The sequence below is a fragment of the Oncorhynchus nerka genome, linkage group LG24 (assembly GCF_034236695.1).
Source record: "Oncorhynchus nerka isolate Pitt River linkage group LG24, Oner_Uvic_2.0, whole genome shotgun sequence".
Classification (NCBI taxonomy): Eukaryota; Metazoa; Chordata; class Actinopteri; order Salmoniformes; family Salmonidae; genus Oncorhynchus; species Oncorhynchus nerka.
The window spans coordinates 98,065,734-98,090,295 of NC_088419.1; the positions used below are offsets into that span (position 1 = coordinate 98,065,734).

General features: G+C 45.1%; 1 protein-coding gene across 1 annotated transcript in view; it reads left to right on the forward strand.

Moving 5' to 3' along the window:
• LOC115126295 (gamma-aminobutyric acid receptor subunit alpha-5-like) overlaps positions 1-24,562 on the forward strand; it is a 129,454-nt gene that overhangs the window by 88,832 nt on the left and 16,060 nt on the right. The window contains exon 6 of the mRNA XM_065009374.1: positions 9,850-9,993. Within this exon, the coding sequence (XP_064865446.1) occupies positions 9,850-9,993 (144 nt within the window). The remainder of the gene's footprint in view (positions 1-9,849; positions 9,994-24,562) is intronic.

Sequence of the window (24,562 nt, forward strand, 5' to 3'; positions counted from 1 at the left end):
ACCACCTCCTCCTCTAACTGGTATAGAGAAAGTGTTAATCACCACCTCCTCCTCTAACTGGTATAGAGAAAGTGTTAATCACCTCCTCCTCCTCCTCTAACTGCTATAGAGACAGTGTTAATCACCTCCTCCTCCTCTAACTGGTATAGAGACAGTGTTAATCACCTCCTCCTCTAACTGGTGTAGAGACAGTGTTAATCACCACCTCCTCCTCTAACTGGTATAGAGACAGTGTTAATCACCTCCTCCTCTAACTGGTGTAGAGACAGTGTTAATCACCACCACCTCCTCTAACTGGTGTAGAGACAGTGTTAATCACCTCCTCCTCTAACTGGTGTAGAGACAGTGTTAATCACCTCCTCCTCTAACTGGTATAGAGACAGTGTTAATCACCTCCTCCTCTAACTGGTGTAGAGACAGATATTATCCTCCCTAACCATGATTGACCTGCTGACGGTTGGCCATTTGTTTACATGTGAGTTCTTAAAGAGATGGTTGGGGATAAGGCTTAAAAGGGTGTGAACAATGCTGAATTGGAACATAAATACATTTGCTAAAATGTATAAAAAACTTTTTTCGCTTTGTCATTATGGAATGTCCTTGAGTGGCCCAGCCAGGGCTCCTTGAGTGGCCCAGCCAGGGCTCCTTGAGTGGCCCAGCCAGGGCTCCTTGAGTGGCCCAGCCAGGGCTCCTTGAGTGGCCCAGCCAGGGCTCTAGCCAGGGCTTGAGTGGCCCAGCCAGGGCTCCTTGAGTGGCCCAGCCAGGGCTCCTTGAGTGGCCCAGCCAGGGCTCCTTGAGTGGCCCAGCCAGGGCTCCTTGAGTGGCCCAGCCAGGGCTCCTTGAGTGGCCCAGCCAGGGCTCCTTGAGTGGCCTAGCCAGGGCTCCTTGAGTGGCCCAGCCAGGGCTCCTTGAGTGGCCCAGCCAGGGCTCCTTGAGTGGCCCAGCCAGGGCTCCTTGAGTGGCCCAGCCAGGGCTCCTTGAGTGGCCCAGCCAGGGCTCCTTGAGTGGCCCAGCCAGGGCTCCTTGAGTGGCCCAGCCAGGGCTCCTTGAGTGGCCCAGCCAGGGCTCCAGGGCTCCTTGAGTGGCCCAGCCAGGGCTCCTTGAGTGGCCCAGCCAGGGCTCCTTGAGTGGCCCAGCCAGGGCTCCTTGAGTGGCCCAGCCAGGGCTCCTTGAGTGGCCCAGCCAGGGCTCCTTGAGTGGCCCAGCTAGAGCTCCTTGAGTGGCCCAGCTAGAGCTCCTTGAGTGGCCCAGCCAGAGACTTAAAAATAGCTGTGCAGCAATGCTCCCCTTCCAACCTGACATAACTTGAGAGGATCTGCAGAGAAGAATGGGAGAAACTCCCCATATACCTGTGTGCTAAGCTTGTAGCGTCATACCCAAAAGGCTAGAGGCTGTAATCTCTGCCAAAGGTGCTTCAACAAATTACTGTAAAGGGTCTGAATACTTATGTAAATGTTATATTTCAGTTTTAAAAAATGATATATGTTTTCTTTTGGATTAATAAAGGAGTATTGTTTAGACATTAGATCGGTGAAACAAATTCGGCTTCCCAGACCTGGATCCATTGTTTGGACTATATGAAGCAGCTCCATTCATCCTTGAGTGGCCCAGCTAGAGCTCCTTGAGTGGCCCAGCTAGAGCTCCTTGAGTGGCCCAGCTAGAGCTCCTTGAGTGGCCCAGCTAGAGCTCCTTGAGTGGCCCAGCTAGAGCTCCTTGAGTGGCCCAGCTAGAGCTCCTTGAGTGGCCCAGCTAGAGCTCCTTGAGTGGCCCAGCTAGAGCTCCTTGAGTGGCCCAGCTAGAGCTCCTTGAGTGGCCCAGCTAGAGCTCCTTGAGTGGCCCAGCTAGAGCTCCTTGAGTGGCCCAGCTAGAGCTCCTTGAGTGGCCCAGCTAGAGCTCCTTGAGTGGCCCAGCTAGAGCTCCTTGAGTGGCCCAGCTAGAGCTCCTTGAGTGGCCCAGCTAGAGCTCCTTGAGTGGCCCAGCTAGAGCTCCTTGAGTGGCCCAGCTAGAGCTCCTTGAGTGGCCCAGCTAGAGCTCGGCTTCCCAGACCTGGATCTATTGTTTGGACTATATGAAGCAGCTCCATTCATCCCGGTCGCTCTACCAAAAAGATGCCGCCGAAGGAGAGGAAGGAGAGCTTGCATTCTAGTCATACTCCCTAGGATGGCAAACCACCCACCGCTTATATAACTTGCTAATGTACAGTCTCTGGACAATAATGTAGACAAGCTTAGGGCACGGATTTTCTCCCAGAGAGACATGAGAGATTGTAAGATAATTTGTCTTTAAAAAAACAACAACACATGGCTGAATATGGTGAATATTCTACCCGTTGGTCTCCGTCCATACAGCCTGTTCGCTTCCCCGTAACTTTAGTGGACAGGAAGAATGAACTCTCCAAGAAAAGAATCCCACCGTACGTTCTCCTCTGTGCAATCCGGTTTCCGAGCTGGTCATGTGTGCAGCTCAGTCACGCTCAAGGTACTAAACGATATCATAACTGCCATTGATAAAAGACAGCACTATGCAGCCGTCTTCATCGACCTGGCCAAGGCTTTCGGCTCTGTCAATCACCGTATTCTTATCGGAAGACTCAATAGCCTTGGTTTCTCAAATTGGTTTCTCGCCTGGTTCACCAACTACTTCACAGACAGAGTTCAGTGTGTCAAATCGGAGGGCCTGTTGTCCGGACCTCTGGCAGTCTCTATGGGGGTACCACAGGGTTCAATTCTCAGGCCGACTCTTTTCTCTGTATACATCAACAATGTCGCTCTTGCTGCGGGTGATTCCCTGATCCACCTCTACGCAGACGACACCATTCTGTATACATCTGGGCCTTCTTTGGACACTGTGTTAACTAACCTCCAAACGAGGTTCAATGCCATACAACACTTCTTCCGTGGCCTCCAACTACTCTTAAACGCTAGTAAAACCAAATGCATACTTTTCAACCGTTCGCTGCCTGCACCCGCCCGCCCGACTAGCATCACTACTCTGGACGGTTCTAAACTATAATACGTGGACAACTATAAATACCTAGGTGTCTTGCTAGACTGAAAACTCTCCTTCCAGACTCATATCAAACTCCATCTCCATTCTTTTTTAAATTTCACCTTTATTTAACCAGGTAGGCCAGTTGAGAACAAGTTCTCATTTACAACTGCGACCTGGCCAAGATAAAGCAAAGCAGTGCGGCAAAAACAACACAGAGTTACACATGGGATAAACAAACGTACAGTCATTAACACAAAATAAAAATATGTATACAGTAAGTGCAAATGAAGTAAGGAGGTAAGGCAATAAATAGGCCAATAGTGGAGAAGTAATTACAATTTAGCAATTTACACTGGAGTGATATGTGTGCAGATGAGGATGTGCAAGTAGAAATACTGGTGTATAAAAGAGCAGAAAAACAAAAGCAAATATGGTAGGTAGTTGGTTGGATGGGCTATTTACAGATGGGCTGTGTACAGCTGCAGCGATCGCTTAGCTGCTCTGACAGCTGACGCTTAAAGCTAGTGAGGGAGATATGAGTCTCCAACTTCAGTGATTTTTGCAATTTGTTCCAGTCATTGGCCGCAGAGAACTGGAAGCAAAGGCGGCCAAAGAGGTGTTGGCTTTGGGGATGACCAGTGAAATATACCTGCTGGAGCGCGTGCTACGTGTGGGTGCTGCTATGGTGACCAGTGAGCTGGGATAAGGCGGAGCTTTAACTAGCAAAGACTTATAGATGACCTGGAGCCAGTGGATTTGGCAACGAATATCTAACGAGGATCAGCCAACGAGAGCATACAGGTCGCAGTGGTGGGTAGTATATGGGGCGTTGGTGACAAAACGGATGACGCTGTGGTAGACTGCATCCAATTTGCTGAGTAGAGTGTTGGAGGCTATTTTGTAAATTACATTGCGAAGTCAATGATCGGTAGTCAGTTTTACAAGGGTATGTTTGGCAGCATGAGTGGAGGAGGCTTTGTTGCGAAATAGGAAGATATTCTTGCGTTAACTTTGGATTGGAGATGCTTAATGTGAGTCTGGAAGGAGAGTTTACAGTCTAGCCAGACACCTAAGTATTTGTAGTTGTCCACATATTCTAAGTCAGAACCGTCCTGAGTAGTGATGCTAGTCGGGCCCCAGGTGCTGGCAGCGATCAATTGAAGAGCATGCATGCATTTAGTTTTCCTAGCGTTTGAGAGCAGTTGGAGGCCACAGAAGGTGTGTTTTATGGCATTCAAGCTCGTTTGGAGGTTTGTTAACACAGTGTCCAAACAAGGGCCAGATGTATACAGAACGGTTTCGTCTGCGTAGAGGTGGATCAGAGAATCACCAGCAGCAAGAGCGATATCATTTATGTATACAGAGAAAACGGGGTATGGTAGTATGGTACACCCTGTAGAGTCCATGTAGTAGGTGCCAGGTGCACCAGTTTCGACACCCTGTAGAGTCCATGTAGTAGGTGCCAGGTGCACCAGTTTCGACACCCTGTAGAGTCCATGTAGTAGGTGCCAGGTGCGCCAGTTTCGACACCCTGTAGAGTCCATGTAGTAGGTGCCAGGTGCACCAGTTTCGACTCCCTGTAGAGGTGTAGGTGCCAGGTGCACCTGTAGAGTTTAGTAGGTGCCAGGTGCACCAGTTTCGAAAACCTGTAGAGTCCATGTAGGTGCCATGTGCACCAGACACCCTGTGTCCATGTGCACCAGTTTCGACACCCTGTAGTGTCCATGTACTAGGTGTCAGGTGCACCAGTTTCTTGAGGGAGAAAGTATGTACACTCATTACAAATATATGGGTGAAAAGGGGGATACCTTGCAAAAGTTTTTTTCCTATTTTGTTGCATTACAACCTGTAAATAACATGGATTTGGACACAAAATAGTCCAAATTGGTGAAGTGAAATAAAAAATGTTTATTTATTTTAAAGAATTCTAAAAAATAGAAACAGAAAAGTGGTGTGTGTATATATGTGTTCACCCCCTCTGCTATGAAGCCCCTAAATAACATCTGGTGCAACCAATCACCTTCAGAAGTCACATAATTAGTTAGATTGTACACAGGTGGACTTTATTTAAGTGTCACATGATCTCAGTATATATACACCTGTTCTGAAAGGCCCCAGAGTCTGCAACACCACTAAGCAAGGGGCACCACAAACAAGCAGCCCCATGAAGACCAAGGAGCTCTCCAAACAGGTCAGGGACAAAGTTGTGGAGAAGTACAGATCAGGGTTGAGTTATAAACAAATATCAGGAACTTTGAACATCCCACGGAGCACCAATAAATCCATTATTAAAAAATGGAAAGAATATGGCACCACAACAAACCTGCCAAGAGAGGGCAGCCCACCAAAACTCATGGACCAGGCAAGGAGGGCATTAATCAGAGTGGCAACAAAGAGACCAAAGATAACCCTGAAGGAGCTGCAAAGCTCCACAGTGGAGATGGGAGTATCTGTCCATAGGACCACTTTAAGCCATACACTCCAGAGAGCTGGGCTTTACGGAAGAGTGGATCCGCATCCAAAAAGGCATGTGGGAGAAGAAGGTACTCTGGTCAGATGAGACTAAAATGGAACTTTTTGGCCATCAAGGAAAACACTATGTCTGGGGCAAACCAAACACCTCTCATCCCCCCGATAACACCATCTGTAGGGATGTTTTTCATCGGCAGGGACTGGGAAACTGGTCAGAATTGAAGGAATGATGGATGGCGCCAAATACAGGGAAATTATTGAGGGAAACCTGTTTCAGTCTTCCAGAGATTTGAGACTGGGACAGAGGTTCACCTTCCAGCAGGACAATGACCCTAAACATACCGCTAAAGCAACACTCGAGTGGTTTAAGGGGAAACATTTACATGTCTTGGAATGGCTTAGTCAAAGCCCAGACCTCAATCCAATTAAGAATCTGTGGTATGACTTGAAGATTGCTGTACACCAGCGGAACCCATCCAACTTGAAGGAGCTGGAGCAGTATTGCCTTGAAGAATGGGCAGAAATCCCACTGGCTAGATGTGCCAAGCTTATAGAGACAAACCCCAAGAGACTTGCAGCTGTAATTGCTGCAAAAGGTGGCTCGACAAAGTATTGACTTTGGGGGTGTGAATAATTATGCACGCTCAAGTATTTTTTTATATTTTTTGTCTTATTTCTTGTTTGTTTCACAATAAAATATATTTTGCATCTTCAAAGTGGTAGGCATGTTGTGTAAATCCAATTATACAAAACCCCAAAAATCTATTTTAATTCCATTTTTATTCCAGGTTGTAAGGCAACAAAATAGGAAAAATGCCAAAGGGGTGAATACTTTCGCAAGCCACTATATATGGCACAGTACTATAAGGGGAAATAGAATAAAGATGCTCTTCCCCTCTGCTCCTCTCTGCTCCTCTCTTCATAATGGATGAATATGGTGCCTCTAGGTTTTGGGGAAGCTATTTACCTCCTGTCCCTGCAGCGGTGAAGCGGAAAGATACCTTGCACCAGAGGCTAACAAGAGGGCTAATCCTTGTGGGCTAATCCTAGGGGACTAATCCTTTAGGACACACAATTGTCAAGAGTGTTGAATATGAAAACAAGTCCCAGTCCTCAGGGTGGCTCTCTGCTCTGCCCCTTCAGGAGATAATGTAGGGAGACTGGCAGCGCGCTCCGTCCAGTAGCGGGAGACTGGCAGCGCGCTCCATCCAGTAGCGGGAGACTGGCAGCGTGCTCTATCCAGTAGCGGGAGACTGGCAGCGCGCTCCGTCCAGTAGCGGGAGACTGGCAGCGCGCTCCATCCAGTAGCGGAAGACTGGCAGCGTGCTCCATCCAGTAGCGGGAGACTGGCAACGTGCTCTACTCTGTCCAGTGGGGGGCATGCATACTTCAACCATTTATTTTTTTATATATTTTTTTTAACCTTTATTTAACTTCTTGCGTCGAGCCAACCCGGATCCGGTATCATGACTACAGCCTCAAGCCCATTACCATAACGCAACGTTAACTATTCATGAAAATCGCAAATGAAATGAAATCAATATGCTAGCTCTCATGCTTAGCCTTTTGTTAACAACACTGTCATCTCAGATTTTCAAAAATATGCTTCTCTACCATAGCAAACTAGCATTTAGCATTTAGCGTTAGCATTTAGCATTAGCATTTAGCGTTAGCATTTAGCATTAGCATTTAGCGTTAGCATTAGCAGGCAACATTTTCACAAAAACAGCAAAAACATTCAATAAATCATTTACCTTTGAAGAACTTCGGATGTTTTCAATGAGGAGACTCTCAGTTAGATAGCAAATGTTCCGTTTTCCTGAAAGATTATTTGTGCAGGAGAAATCGGTCCGTTTGGTGGGTCACGTTTGGCTACCAAAAAACCCAGAAAATTCAGTTATCCAAACGCCGAACTTTTTTCCAAATTAACTCCATAATATCGACTGAAACATGGCAAACATTGTTTAGAACCAATCCTCAAGGTGTTTTTCACATATCTCTTCAATGATGTATCGTTCCTGGAAGTATGCGTCTCCTTCTGTATTGCATGGTAAAATAATTGCTACTGGGAATTACGCACCAACTTAGACAAAGGACACCGGACGGCCCCCTGGCAAATATAGTCTCTTATGGCCAATCTTCCAATGATATGCCTACAAATACGTCACAATGCTGCAGACATCTTGGACGAACGGCAGAGCGCATAAGCTCATTCAAAGCATATTCACAGCCATATAAGGAGACGATAGTAAAACAGAGCGTCAAAAATCCTGCTCATTTCCTGTTTGAAGTTTCATCTTGAAAAATCCTGCTCAATTCGCCTGTAAGATCAGTTCTGGGGCACTCACAGATAATATCTTTGCAGTTTTGAAAATGTCAGAGTGTTTTCTTTCCAAAGCTGGCAATTATATGCATAGTCGAGCATCTTTTCGTGACAAAATATTGCGCTTAAAACGGGCACGTTTTTTTTATCCAATAATGACATAGCACCCCCATAGGTTGAAGAGGTTAACTAGGCAAGTCAGTTAAGTACAAATTCTTATTTTCAATGACGGCCTACAAACAGTGGGTTAACTGCCTGTTCAGGGGCAGAATGACAGATTTGTACCTTGTCAGTTTGGAGGTTTGAACTTGCAACCTTCCGGTTACTAGTCCAATGCTCTAACCACTAGGCTACCCTGCCGCCCCAGCATAGGTGACGAGGGTACAGTCTGCAGTTTGTTGTGCGTCCTCCTTTGCATCCCAGAGGAGATTTCCTCCCTCCTTCAAAAGCAGGCTATTCGGTTGGTCCCCGAGTCAGAAGAACAAAATGGTTGGTACAGCCGGTACTTCTTAGTTGCCAAGAGCGATAGAATGTTGCATCCCATCCTGGAATTACGTGTATTAAAGAAGCACCTCAATGTTGCAAGTTCAAAATGCTCACACTTTGCCGGCTATTGCAGACGGTGTGCCCCAGCGATTGGTTCACGTCCATAGATCTGAAGGATGCCTTTTTCCATGTGCTATACCGTACATCCTCACACATACTTTTTCTATGGTGGTGGAGGAAGTTTTGGCACTGGTGCGGTGCCAGCGGATCAGAGTATTTGCCTTTCTGGACGATAGGCTGGTCGTAGCAGAGTCAAGGGAACATGTAGGAGCTCCACACTGCTAAGCTGGTTTCCACATTTGCTGGGGTTCATAGTGAATCACAAGAAAAGTTATTTGACTTGACTGCGTAGTCAGTTTCTGGGTCTCGTTCTGGATCATGGATTTTTGTCCCAACAGAGGAAAGTCGCATTCCGGCTCTTTCTGTCACGGTTTCAGCTGAAACACTTGGTGCCTTTTAGCTTGTGCCTGCTATTATTGGAGAGACCCGTGACTGCTGTTGCAGGGGGTTTTCATGGGCCAGGTAGTGTCCGCAGGGTGATCATGACAGACTCCTCCTTAATGGGATGTGGAGCACTGTGTGTAGGCTGCTTGGAAAGAGAGATTTGGTCAACAGCTCAAAGTATGCTGCTTATCAATGACCTAGAGCTATTGACTGTTTTGCTGGCGCTAATGCATTTCCTTGTGATGTTGTAGGGCCAGCATGAGCTACTGACTGTTTTGATGGCATTGAGGCATTTCCTTGTGATGTTGTAGGTCCAGCATGAGCTACTAACTGTTTTGATGGCACTGAGGCATTTCCTTGTGATGTTGTAGGGCCAGCATGAGCTACTAACTGTTTTGATGGCAGTGAGGCATTTCCTTGTGATGTTGTAGGGCCAGCATAAGCTACTGACTGTTTTGATGGCACTGAGGCATTTCCTTCTGATGTTGTAGGGCCAGCAAGTGTTGGTAAGGGTCTGTTGTTGATGCTGGTTCCAGGAGATCATCCCCATGTTGGGTGGGGACACATGGCGGGTATCCTGCTTCCTGTCTTCTGTTGTAGATATGTATCCTGTCTTCTGTTGTAGATGACTATCCTGTGTCCTATCTCCTGTTGTAGATGAGTATCCTGTGTCCTGTCTCCTGTTGTAGATGAGTATCCTGTGTCCTGTCTCTTGTTGTAGATGTGTATCCTGTTTCCTGTCTCCTGTTGTAGATGAGTATCCTGTGTCCTGTCTCTTGTTGTAGATGTGTATCCTGTTTCCTGTCTCCTTTTGTAGATGCGTATCCTGTTTCCTGTCTCCTGTTGTAGATGCGTATCCTGTTTCCTGTCTCCTGTTGTAGATGCGTATCCTGTTTCCTGTCTCTTGTTGGAGATGCGTATCCTGTTTCCTGTCTCCTGTTGTAGATGTGTATCCTGTTTCCTGTCTCCTGTTGTAGATGCGTATCCTGTTTCCTGTCTCCTGTTGTAGATGCGTATCCTGTTTCCTGTCTCCTGTTGTAGATGCGTATCCTGTTTCCTGTCTCCTTTTGTAGATGCGTATCCTGTGTCTGAGGTGGTGTATTCGTGGACCCAGGGAGCAGCCAAGTCAGTGGTGGTGGCAGAGGAGGGGTCACGACTCAACCAGTATCATCTGATAGGACAGACCGCTGGCACTGAGGACATCTATACTAGCAGAGGTACACACACACGAAATCACACATAGTATCACGACAGGATATGACCCAGATGCAGACACGGGAGGTGGATAGTACAGTTCTCAGATGATTTATTAGAAACATGGGGCAAAGGGCAAGCAGAGGATCGTGATCAGGTCAGAGTCAGGCAGGCACAGAACGGCAGATAGAATGGTCCAAACCCGGGAAAAACTAGGAAACAGAACTAGTGAAACGGGAAGGCTGGAAAGAACGCTGTCAAGACCTGACAAGACAAGACGAACTGGCAACAGACAAACAGAGAACGCAGGTATATATATACAGGGGATAATTGAGAAGATGGGCGACACCTGGGGGGGGGTGGAGACAAGCACAAAGACAGGTGAAACAGATCAGGGTGTGACACACAGGCAAGTTATCATTTTAATCTCCGTGCTTCTACACCTGCATTGCTTGCTGTTTGTTTCCGTACAGCACTTTGAGATATCAGCTGATGTACGAAGGGCTATATAAATAAATTTGATTTGATTTGATTTATTACTCACCTATTCATCCTTCTACCAATCACCCATTCACTGACATACCGATCCTAACAACTACTGTCACTGACATACCGATCCTAACAACTACTGTCACTGACATACCGATCCTAACAACTACTGTCACTGACATACCGATCCTAACAACTACTGTGATGGACATACCGATCCTAACAACTACTGTGATGGACATACCGATCCTAACAACTACTGTGATGGACATACCGATCCTAACAACTACTGTGATGGACATACCGATCCTAACAACTACTGTGATGGACATACCGATCCTAACAACTACTGTCACTGACATACCGATCCTAACAACTACTGTCATACCGATCCTAACAACTACTGACATACCGATCCTAACAACTACTGTGATGGACATACCGATCCTAACAACTACTGTGATGGACATACCGATCCTAACAACTACTGTGATGGACATACCGATCCTAACAACTACTGTGATGGACATACCGATCCTAACAACTACTGTCATGGACATACCGATCCTAACAACTACTGTCACTGACATACCGATCCTAACAACTACTGTGATGGACATACCGATCCTAACAACTACTGTGATGGACATACCGATCCTAACAACTACTGTGAGGGACATACCGATCCTAACAACTACTGTGATGGACATACCGATCCTAACAACTACTGTGAGGGACATACCGATCCTAACAACTACTGTCACTGACATACCGATCCTAACAACTACTGTGATGGACATACCGATCCTAACAACTACTGTGATGGACATACCGATCCTAACAACTACTGTCCTGGACATACCGATCCTAAAAACTACTGTCCTGGACATACCGATCCTAACAACTACTGTGATGGACATACCGATCCTAACAACTACTGTCCTGGACATACCGATCCTAACAACTACTGTCACTGACATACCGATCCTAACAACTACTGTCACTGACATACCGATCCTAACAACTACTGTCACTGACATACCGATCCTAACAACTACTGTGATGGACATACCGATCCTAACAACTACTGTGATGGACATACCGATCCTAACAACTACTGTGATGGACATACCGATCCTAACAACTACTGTCACTGACATACCGATCCTAACAACTACTGTCACTGACATACCGATCCTAACAACTACTGTGATGGACATACCGATCCTAACAACTACTGTGATGGACATACCTGTGATGGATCCTAACAACTACTGTGATGGACATACCGATCCTAACAACTACTGTGATGGACATACCGATCCTAACAACTACTGTGATGGACATACCGATCCTAACAACTACTGTGATGGACATACCGATCCTAACAACTACTGTGATGGACATACCGATCCTAACAACTACTGTCATGGACATACCGATCCTAACAACTACTGTCACTGACATACCGATCCTAACAACTACTGTGATGGACATACCGATCCTAACAACTACTGTCACTGACATACCGATCCTAACAACTACTGTGATGGACATACCGATCCTAACAACTACTGTGAGGGACATACCGATCCTAACAACTACTGTCACTGACATACTGATCCTAACAACTACTGTGATGGACATACCGATCCTAACAACTACTGTGATGGACATACCGATCCTAACAACTACTGTCCTGGACATACCGATCCTAAAAACTACTGTCCTGGACATACCGATCCTAACAACTACTGTGATGGACATACCGATCCTAACAACTACTGTGATGGACATACCGATCCTAACAACTACTGTGATGGACATACCGATCCTAACAACTACTGTGATGGACATACCGATCCTAACAACTACTGTGATGGACATACCGATCCTAACAACTACTGTGATGGACATACCGATCCTAACAACTACTGTCATGGACATACCGATCCTAACAACTACTGTCACTGACATACCGATCCTAACAACTACTGTCACTGACATACCGATCCTATCAACTACTGTCACTGACATACCGATCCTAAAAACTACTGTCCTGGACATACCGATCCTAACAACTACTGTCATGGACATACCGATCCTAACAACTACTGTCCTGTACATACCGATCCTAACAACATACCGATCCTAACAACTACTGTCATGGACATACCGATCCTAACAACTACTGTCATGGACATACCGATCCTAACAACTACTGTCCTGGACATACCGATCCTAACAACATACCGATCCTAACAACTACTGTCATGGACATACCGATCCTAACAACTACTGTCACTGACATACCGATCCTAACAACTACTGTGATGGACATACCGATCCTAACAACTACTGTCACTGACATACCGATCCTAACAACTACTGTCCTGGACATACTGATCCTAACAACTACTGTCCTGGACATACCGATCCTAACAACTACTGTCACTGACATACCGATCCTAACAACTACTGTCATGGACATACCGATCCTAACAACTACTGTCACTGACATACCGATCCTAACAACTACTGTCACTGACATACCGATCCTAACAACTACTGTCATGGACATACCGATCCTAACAACTTCTGTGATGGACATACCGATCCTAACAACTACTGTGATGGACATACCGATCCTAACAACTACTGTGATGGACATACCGATCCTAACAACTACTGTGATGGACATACCGATCCTAACAACTACTGTGATGGACATACCGATCCTAACAACTTCTGTGATGGACATACCGATCCTAACAACTACTGTGATGGACATACCGATCCTAACAACATACCGATCCTAACAACTACTGTCACTGACATACCGATCCTATCAACTACTGTCATGGACATACCGATCCTATCAACTACTGTCATGGACATACCGATCCTAACAACTACTGTCATGGACATACCGATCCTATCAACTACTGTCATGGACATACCGATCCTAACAACTACTGTCACTGACATACCGATCCTATCAACTACTGTCATGGACATACCGATCCTAACAACTACTGTCACTGACATACCGATCCTATCAACTACTGTCATGGACATACCGATCCTATCAACTACTGTCATGGACATACCGATCCTATCAACTACTGTCACTGACATACCGATCCTATCAACTACTGTCATGGACATACCGATCCTATCAACTACTGTCATGGACATACCGATCCTAACAACTACTGTCACTGACATACCGATCCTATCAACTACTGTCATGGACATACCGATCCTAACAACTACTGTCACTGACATACCGATCCTAACAACTACTGTCACTGACATACTGATCCTAACAACTACTGTGATGGACATACCGATCCTAACAACTACTGTCACTGACATACTGATCCTAACAACATACCGATCCTAACAACTACTGTCCTGGACATACCGATCCCAACAACTACTGTGATGGACATACCGATCCTAACAACTACTGTCCTGGACATACCGATCCTAACAACTACTGTCCTGGACATACCGATCCTAACAACTACTGTCACTGACATACCGATCCTAACAACTACTGTCACTGACATACCGATCCTAACAACTACTGTGATGGACATACCGATCCTATCAACTACTGTCACTGACATACCGATCCTAACAACTACTGTCCTGGACATACCGATCCTAACAACTACTGTCCTGGACATACCGATCCTAACAACTACTGTCACTGACATACCGATCCTAACAGCTACTGTCACTGACATACCGATCCTAACAACTACTGTCACTGACATACCGATCCTAACAACTACTGTCACTGACATACCGATCCTAACAACTACTGTGATGGACATACCGATCCTAACAACTACTGTCCTGGACATACCGATCCTAACAACTACTGTCAACTACTGTGATGGACATACCGATCCTAACAACTACTGTCTGACATCAACTACTGTCACTGACATACCGATCCTAACAACTACTGTCACTGACACTACTGTCCTGGACATACCGATCCTAACAACTACTGTCACTGACATACCGATCCTAACAACTACTGTCACTGACATACTGATCCTAACAACTACTGTCACTGACATACCGATCCTAACAACTACTGTCATGGACATACCGATCCTAACAACTACTGTCCTGGACATACCGATCCTAACAACTACTGTCACTGACATACCGATCCTAACAACTACTGTCACTGACATACCGATCCTAACAACTACTGTCACTGACATACCGATCCTAACAACTACTGTGATGGACATACCGATCCTAACAACTACTGTGATGGACATACCGATCCTAACAACTACTGTGATGGACATACCGATCCTAACAACTACTGTCACTGACATACCGATCCTAACAACTACTGTCACTGACATACCGATCCTAACAACTACTGTGATGGACATACCGATCCTAACAACTACTGTGATGGACATACCGATCCTAACAACTACTGTGATGGACATACCGATCCTAACAACTACTGTCATGGACATACCGATCCTAACAACTACTGTCACTGACATACCGATCCTAACAACTACTGTGATGGACATACCGATCCTAACAACTACTGTGATGGACATACCGATCCTAACAACTACTGTGATGGACATACCGATCCTAACAACTACTGTGATGGACATACCGATCCTAACAACTACTGTGAGGGACATACCGATCCTAACAACTACTGTCACTGACATACCGATCCTAACAACTACTGTGATGGACATACCGATCCTAACAACTACTGTGATGGACATACCGATCCTAACAACTACTGTGATGGACATACCGATCCTAACAACTACTGTCCTGGACATACCGATCCTAAAAACTACTGTCCTGGACATACCGATCCTAACAACTACTGTGATGGACATACCGATCCTAACAACTACTGTCACTGACATACCGATCCTAACAACTACTGTCACTGACATACCGATCCTAACAACTACTGTCACTGACATACCGATCCTAACAACTACTGTGATGGACATACCGATCCTAACAACTACTGTGATGGACATACCGATCCTAACAACTACTGTGATGGACATACCGATCCTAACAACTACTGTGATGGACATACCGATCCTAACAACTACTGTGATGGACATACCGATCCTAACAACTACTGTCACTGACATACCGATCCTAACAACTACTGTCACTGACATACCGATCCTAACAACTACTGTGATGGACATACCGATCCTAACAACTACTGTGATGGACATACCGATCCTAACAACTACTGTGATGGACATACCGATCCTAACAACTACTGTGATGGACATACCGATCCTAACAACTACTGTCATGGACATACCGATCCTAACAACTACTGTCACTGACATACCGATCCTAACAACTACTGTGATGGACATACCGATCCTAACAACTACTGTGATGGACATACCGATCCTAACAACTACTGTCACTGACATACCGATCCTAACAACTACTGTGATGGACATACCGATCCTAACAACTACTGTGAGGGACATACCGATCCTAACAACTACTGTCACTGACATACTGATCCTAACAACTACTGTGATGGACATACCGATCCTAACAACTACTGTGATGGACATACCGATCCTAACAACTACTGTGATGGACATACCGATCCTAACAACTACTGTCATGGACATACCGATCCTAACAACTACTGTCACTGACATACCGATCCTAACAACTACTGTCACTGACATACCGATCCTAACAACTACTGTCATGGACATACCGATCCTAAAAACTACTGTCCTGGACATACCGATCCTAACAACTACTGTCATGGACATACCGATCCTAACAACTACTGTCCTGTACATACCGATCCTAACAACATACCGATCCTAACAACTACTGTCATGGACATACCGATCCTAACAACTACTGTCACTGACATACCGATCCTAACAACTACTGTGATGGACATACCGATCCTAACAACTACTGTCACTGACATACCGATCCTAACAACTACTGTCCTGGACATACCGATCCTAACAACTACTGTGATGGACATACCGATCCTAACAACTACTGTCACTGACATACTGATCCTAACAACATACCGATCCTAACAACTACTGTCCTGGACATACCGATCCCAACAACTACTGTGATGGACATACCGATCCTAACAACTACTGTCCTGGACATACCGATCCTAACAACTACTGTCCTGGACATACCGATCCTAACAACTACTGTCACTGACATACCGATCCTAACAACTACTGTCACTGACATACCGATCCTAACAACTACTGTGATGGACATACCGATCCTATCAACTACTGTCACTGACATACCGATCCTAACAACTACTGTCCTGGACATACCGATCCTAACAACTACTGTCCTGGACATACCGATCCTAACAACTACTGTCACTGACATACCGATCCTAACAGCTACTGTCACTGACATACCGATCCTAACAACTACTGTCACTGACATACCGATCCTAACAACTACTGTCACTGACATACCGATCCTAACAACTACTGTGATGGACATACCGATCCTAACAACTACTGTCCTGGACATACCGATCCTAACAACTACTGTCACTCAACTACTGTGATGGACATACCGATCCTAACAACTACTGTCACTGACATACCGATCCTAACAACTACTGTCACTGACATACCGATCCTAACAACTACTGTCACTGACATACCGATCCTAACAACTACTGTCACTGACATACCGATCCTAACAACTACTGTCACTGACATACTGATCCTAACAACTACTGTCACTGACATACCGATCCTAACAACTACTGTCATGGACATACCGATCCTAACAACTACTGTCCTGGACATACCGATCCTAACAACTACTGTCACTGACATACCGATCCTAACAACTACTGTCACTGACATACCGATCCTAACAACTACTGTCACTGACATACCGATCCTAACAACTACTGTGATGGACATACCGATCCTAACAACTACTGTGATGGACATACCGATCCTAACAACTACTGTGATGGACATACCGATCCTAACAACTACTGTCACTGACATACCGATCCTAACAACTACTGTCACTGACATACCGATCCTAACAACTACTGTGATGGACATACCGATCCTAACAACTACTGTGATGGACATACCGATCCTAACAACTACTGTGATGGACATACCGATCCTAACAACTACTGTCATGGACATACCGATCCTAACAACTACTGTCACTGACATACCGATCCTAACAACTACTGTGATGGACATACCGATCCTAACAACTACTGTGATGGACATACCGATCCTAACAACTACTGTGATGGACATACCGATCCTAACAACTACTGTGATGGACATACCGATCCTAACAACTACTGTGATGGACATATCCCGATCCTAACAACTACTGTCACTGACATACCGATCCTAACAACTACTGTGATGGACATACGATCCTAACAACTACTGTGATGGACATACCGATCCTAACAACTACTGTCCTGGACATACCGATCCTAAAAACTACTGTCCTGGACATACCGATCCTAACAACTACTGTGATGGACATACCGATCCTAACAACTACTGTCACTGACATACCGATCCTAACAACTACTGTCACTGACATACCGATCCTAACAACTACTGTCACTGACATACCGATCCTAACAACTACTGTGATGGACATACCGATCCTAACAACTACTGTGATGGACATACCGATCCTAACAACTACTGTGATGGACATACCGATCCTAACAACTACTGTGATGGACATACCGATCCTAACAACTACTGTGATGGACATACCGATCCTAACAACTACTGTGATGGACATACCGATCCTAACAACTACTGTGATGGACATACCGATCCTAACAACTACTGTCACTGACATACCGATCCTAACAACTACTGTCACTGACATACCGATCCTAACAACTACTGTGATGGACATACCGATCCTAACAACTACTGTGATGGACATACCGATCCTAACAACTACTGTGATGGACATACCGATCCTAACAACTACTGTGATGGACATACCGATCCTAACAACTACTGTCATGGACATACCGATCCTAACAACTACTGTCACTGACATACCGATCCTAACAACTACTGTGATGGACATACCGATCCTAACAACTACTGTGATGGACATACCGATCCTAACAACTACTGTCACTGACATACCGATCCTAACAACTACTGTGATGGACATACCGATCCTAACAACTACTGTGATGGACATACCGATCCTAACAACTACTGTCACTGACATACTGATCCTAACAACTACTGTGATGGACTACCGATCCTAACAACTACTGTGATGGACATACCGATCCTAACAACTACTGTGATGGACATACCGATCCTAACAACTACTGTCATGGACATACCGATCCTAACAACTACTGTCACTGACATACCGATCCTAACAACTACTGTCACTGACATACCGATCCTAACAACTACTGTCATGGACATACCGATCCTAAAAACTACTGTCCTGGACATACCGATCCTAACAACTACTGTCATGGACATACCGATCCTAACAACTACTGTCCTGTACATACCGATCCTAACAACATACCGATCCTAACAACTACTGTCATGGACATACCGATCCTAACAACTACTGTCACTGACATACCGATCCTAACAACTACTGTGATGGACATACCGATCCTAACAACTACTGTCACTGACATACCGATCCTAACAACTACTGTCCTGGACATACCGATCCTAACAACTACTGTGATGGACATACCGATCCTAACAACTACTGTCACTGACATACCGATCCTAACAACTACTGTCATGGACATACCGATCCTAACAACTACTGTCACTGACATACCGATCCTAACAACTACTGTCATGGACATACCGATCCTAACAACTTCTGTGATGGACATACCGATCCTAACAACTACTGTGATGGACATACCGATCCTAACAACTACTGTGATGGACATACCGATCCTAACAACTACTGTGATGGACATACCGATCCTAACAACTACTGTGATGGATCCTAACAACTGTGATGGACATACCGATCCTAACAACTTCTGTGATGGACATACCGATCCTAACAACTACTGTGATGGACATACCGATCCTAACAACTACTGTCACTGACATACCGATCCTAACAACTACTGTCACTGACATACCGATCCTATCAACTACTGTCATGGACATACTGATCCTATCAACTACTGTCATGGACATACCGATCCTAACAACTACTGTCACTGACATACCGATCCTAACAACTACTGTCACTGACATACTGATCCTAACAACTACTGTGATGGACATACCGATCCTAACAACTACTGTCACTGACATACTGATCCTAACAACATACCGATCCTAACAACTACTGTCCTGGACATACCGATCCCAACAACTACTGTGATGGACATACCGATCCTAACAACTACTGTCCTGGACATACCGATCCTAACAACTACTGTCCTGGACATACCGATCCTAACAACTACTGTCACTGACATACCGATCCTAACAACTACTGTGATGGACATACCGATCCTAACAACTACTGTCCTGGACATACCGATCCTAACAACTACTGTCCTGGACATACTGATCCTATCAACTACTGTCACTGACATACCGATCCTAACAACTACTGTCCTGGACATACTGATCCTAACAACTACTGTCACTGACATACCGATCCTAACAACTACTGTCCTGGACATACCGATCCTAACAACTACTGTCCTGGACATACCGATCCTAACAACTACTGTCACTGACATACCGATCCTAACAACTACTGTCACTGACATACCGATCCTAACAGCTACTGTCACTGACATACCGATCCTAACAACTACTGTCCTGGACATACCGATCCTAACAACTACTGTCCTGGACATACCGATCCTAACAACTACTGTCCTGGACATACCGATCCTAACAACTACTGTCCTGGACATACCGATCCTAACAACTACTGTCACTCAACTACTGTGATGGACATACCGATCCTAACAACTACTGTCACTGACATACCGATCCTAACAACTACTGTCACTGACATACCGATCCTAACAACTACTGTCACTGACATACTGATCCTAACAACTACTGTCATGGACATACCGATCCTAACAACTACTGTCCTGGACATACCGATCCTAACAACTACTGTCACTGACATACCGATCCTAACAACTACTGTCACTGACATACCGATCCTAACAAACTACTGTACCGATCCTAACAACTACTGTCACTGACATACCGATCCTAACAACTACTGTCACTGACATACCGATCCTAACAACTACTGTCACTGACATACCGATCCTAACAACTACTGTCACTGACATACCGATCCTAACAACTACTGTGATGGACATACCGATCCTAACAACTACTGTCACTGACATACCGATCCTAACAACTACTGTGATGGACATACCGATCCTAACAACTACTGTGATGGACATACTGATCCTAACAACTACTGTGATGGACATACCGATCCTAACAACTACTGTCACTGACATACCGATCCTAACAACTACTGTGATGGACATACCGATCCTAACAACTACTGTCACTGACATACCGATCCTAACAACTACTGTCCTGGACATACCGATCCTAACAACTACTGTGATGGACATACCGATCCTAACAACTACTGTCCTGGACATACCGATCCTAACAACTACTGTGATGGACATACCGATCCTAACAACTACTGTCATGGACATACCGATCCTAACAACTACTGTCCTGGACATACTGATCCTAACAACTACTGTCACTGACATACCGATCCTAACAACTACTGTCCTGGACATACCGATCCTAACAACTACTGTCACTGACATACCGATCCTAACAACTACTGTGATGGACATTCCGATCCTAACAACTACTGTGATGGACATACTGATCCTAACAACTACATTCACTGACATACCGATCCTAACAACTACTGTCCTGGACATACCGATCCTAACAACTACTGTCACTGACATACCGATCCTAACAACTACTGTCCTGGACATACCGATCCTAACAACTACTGTCACTGACTTACCGATCCTAACAACTACTGTCCTGGACATACCGATCCTAACAACTACTGTGATGGACATACCGATCCTAACAACTACTGTCCTGGACATACTGATCCTAACAACTACTGTCCTGGACATACCGATCCTAACAACTACTGTCATGGATGCATCACTTTGATGTGGAACTTTACATTAGGGCCGTAACTTTTAACTTTAAGTCTGCAATGCATGGTGCCTTTATAAACGTTTAACCTTGTCTGCAATGCATGGTGCCTTTTTAAACGTTTAACCTTGTCTGCCATGCATGGTGCCTTTATAAACGTTTAACCTTGTCTGCCATGCATGGTGCCTTTTAAACACAATCATCTAGAAAGCCCATACAGAGTTCATATCTCCTATGCTGCCGCTGCAGGTGAGGATGTGGTTGTCTCTGACTTCAGGTTATTAAGAAGAACATATCTAGATTGAGACACAAGCTGTCAGATACATGTCACAAATATCTGCTTGAAACCCTCTTTACCGAGTCAAGAATAGGTCAGCGAAGTGCTCACGGCCGGAGCCGGCACTCATCAAGCCATGGACGCCAAAATGACAAGCAGAAGTGATCATAGAACATATTTTACAAATCCTAATATTTAAAAAGGAACACAATTTAGACAGGAAATTATCAATTGTGGAAAATGTCAAAGACAGTCAGTGCTTCTTCTGTGTAAAGACAGACACTCCGACATCCAGACAGACACTCCGACATCCAGACAGACAATACAACATCCAGACAGACACTCCAACATCCAGACAGACACTCCAACATCCAGAGAGACACTCCAACATCCAGACAGACACTCCGACATCCAGACAGACACTACAACATTCAGACAGACACTCCGACATTCAGACAGACACTCCGACATCCAGACAGACACTCCAACATCAACATCCGGACAGACACTACAACATCCAGCCAGACACTAAAACATCCAGACAGACACTACAACATCCAGACAGACACTCCGACATCCAGACAGACACTCCGACATCCAGACAGACACTCCGACATCCAGACAGACACTCCGACATCCAGACAGACAACATCCAGACAGACACTCCGACATCCAGACAGACACTCCGACATCTAGACAGACACTCCGAATTCCAGACAGACACTACAACATCCAGACAGACACTACAACATCCAGACAGACACTCCAACATCCAGACAGACACTCCAACATCCAGACAGACACGCCAACATCCAGACAGACATTCCAACATCCGGACAGACACTACAACATCCAGACAGACACTCCACCATCCAGACAGACACGCCAACATCCAGACAGACACTCCAACATCCGGACAGACACTACAACATCCAGACAGACACTCCACCATCCAGACAGACACTACAACATCCAGACAGACACTACAACATCCAGACAGACACTACAACATCCAGACAGACACTACAATATCCAGACAGACACTACAACATCCAGACAGACACTACAACATCCAGACAGACACTACAACATCCAGACAGACACTACAACATCCAGACAGACACTCCAACATCCAGACAGACACTCCAACATCCAGACAGACACTCCGACATCCAGACAGACACTCCGACATCCAGACAAACTGTTCGATTTCTCCAATAAAGTAAACTCCTTAATATACTTCCTGCTCAGTGATGACAGTTACTTTGTTTCAAAAGCCTGATAACTATAAAACTTAATTGCTGTCATTGTCATGACAATGAGTGACAAAGAGTTGGCATGATAGCACAGACAGATTGGCCCTCAGGCTATATAAATGACAATGCCATATTGTAGGACCGTAAATGACATGACAAATAGCACCATACTGTAGTGGTACTCAACATATTGTAGTGGTACTCGCCATATTGTAGTGGTACTCACCAAACTAAAGTGGTACTAACCATACAGTGCTCACCATACTGTAGTGGTACTCACCATACTGTAGTGGTACTCACCATACTATAGTGGTACTCACCATACTGTACTGGTACTCACCATACTGTAATGGTACTCACCATACCGTAGTGGTACTCACCATACCGTAGTGGTACTCACCATACCGTAGTGGTACTCACCATACCGCAGTGGTACTCACCATACAGTGCTCTCCATACTGTAGTGGTACTCACCATACTGAAGTGGTACTCACCATACTGTAGTGGTACTCACCATACCGTAGTGGTACTCACCATACTATAGTGGTACTCACCATATCGTAGTGGTACACACCATACCGTAGTGGTACTCACCATACTGCAGTGGTACTCACCATATCGTAGTGGTACACACCATACCGTAGTGGTACTCACCATACTGTAATGGTACTCACCATACCGTAGTGGTACTCGTAAATGCATGAAATGAGCTTTAAAAATTCTGAGGGAGTGTCCCCTGCAAGGTTATTTCACTTCCATTTCATTTCAATGGTTCTTCTCCCTTTGAGTTCTGGTGGAGCTTGTCTCCCGGTGGGTATCTTCTGTTCCTTTATTAGCATCTTCTCCTACACATAACGCTTTGTCCACAGACAATCCTGCGTTTTAAACCTGGTCCACATCTGTTAGATGTTGTACAAAAATAATATCGGCCTTGGCTTCTAAAAAGTGTCTCTATTTTTCTCCTTCCTATTTCTGCTCGACTTAAAAAGCCACGTAGATTATACTTCAGAATGTTAATTAGTTGTGGCATTGTGAACAAGACTAATACTGTGTAGGGCTAGGTTTCACATGTTTTTTTTTACCTTTATTTAACTTGGCAAGTCAGTTAAGAACAAATTCTTATTTTCAATGACGGCCTAGGAACAGTGGGTTAACTGCCTGTTCAGGGGCAGAACGACAGATTTGTCCCTTGTCAGCTCGGGGGATTTGAACTTGCAACCTTCCGGTTACTAGTCCAACGCTCTAACCACTAGGCTATCCTGCCGCCCCTGCATACCTGTAGATGGTGAGG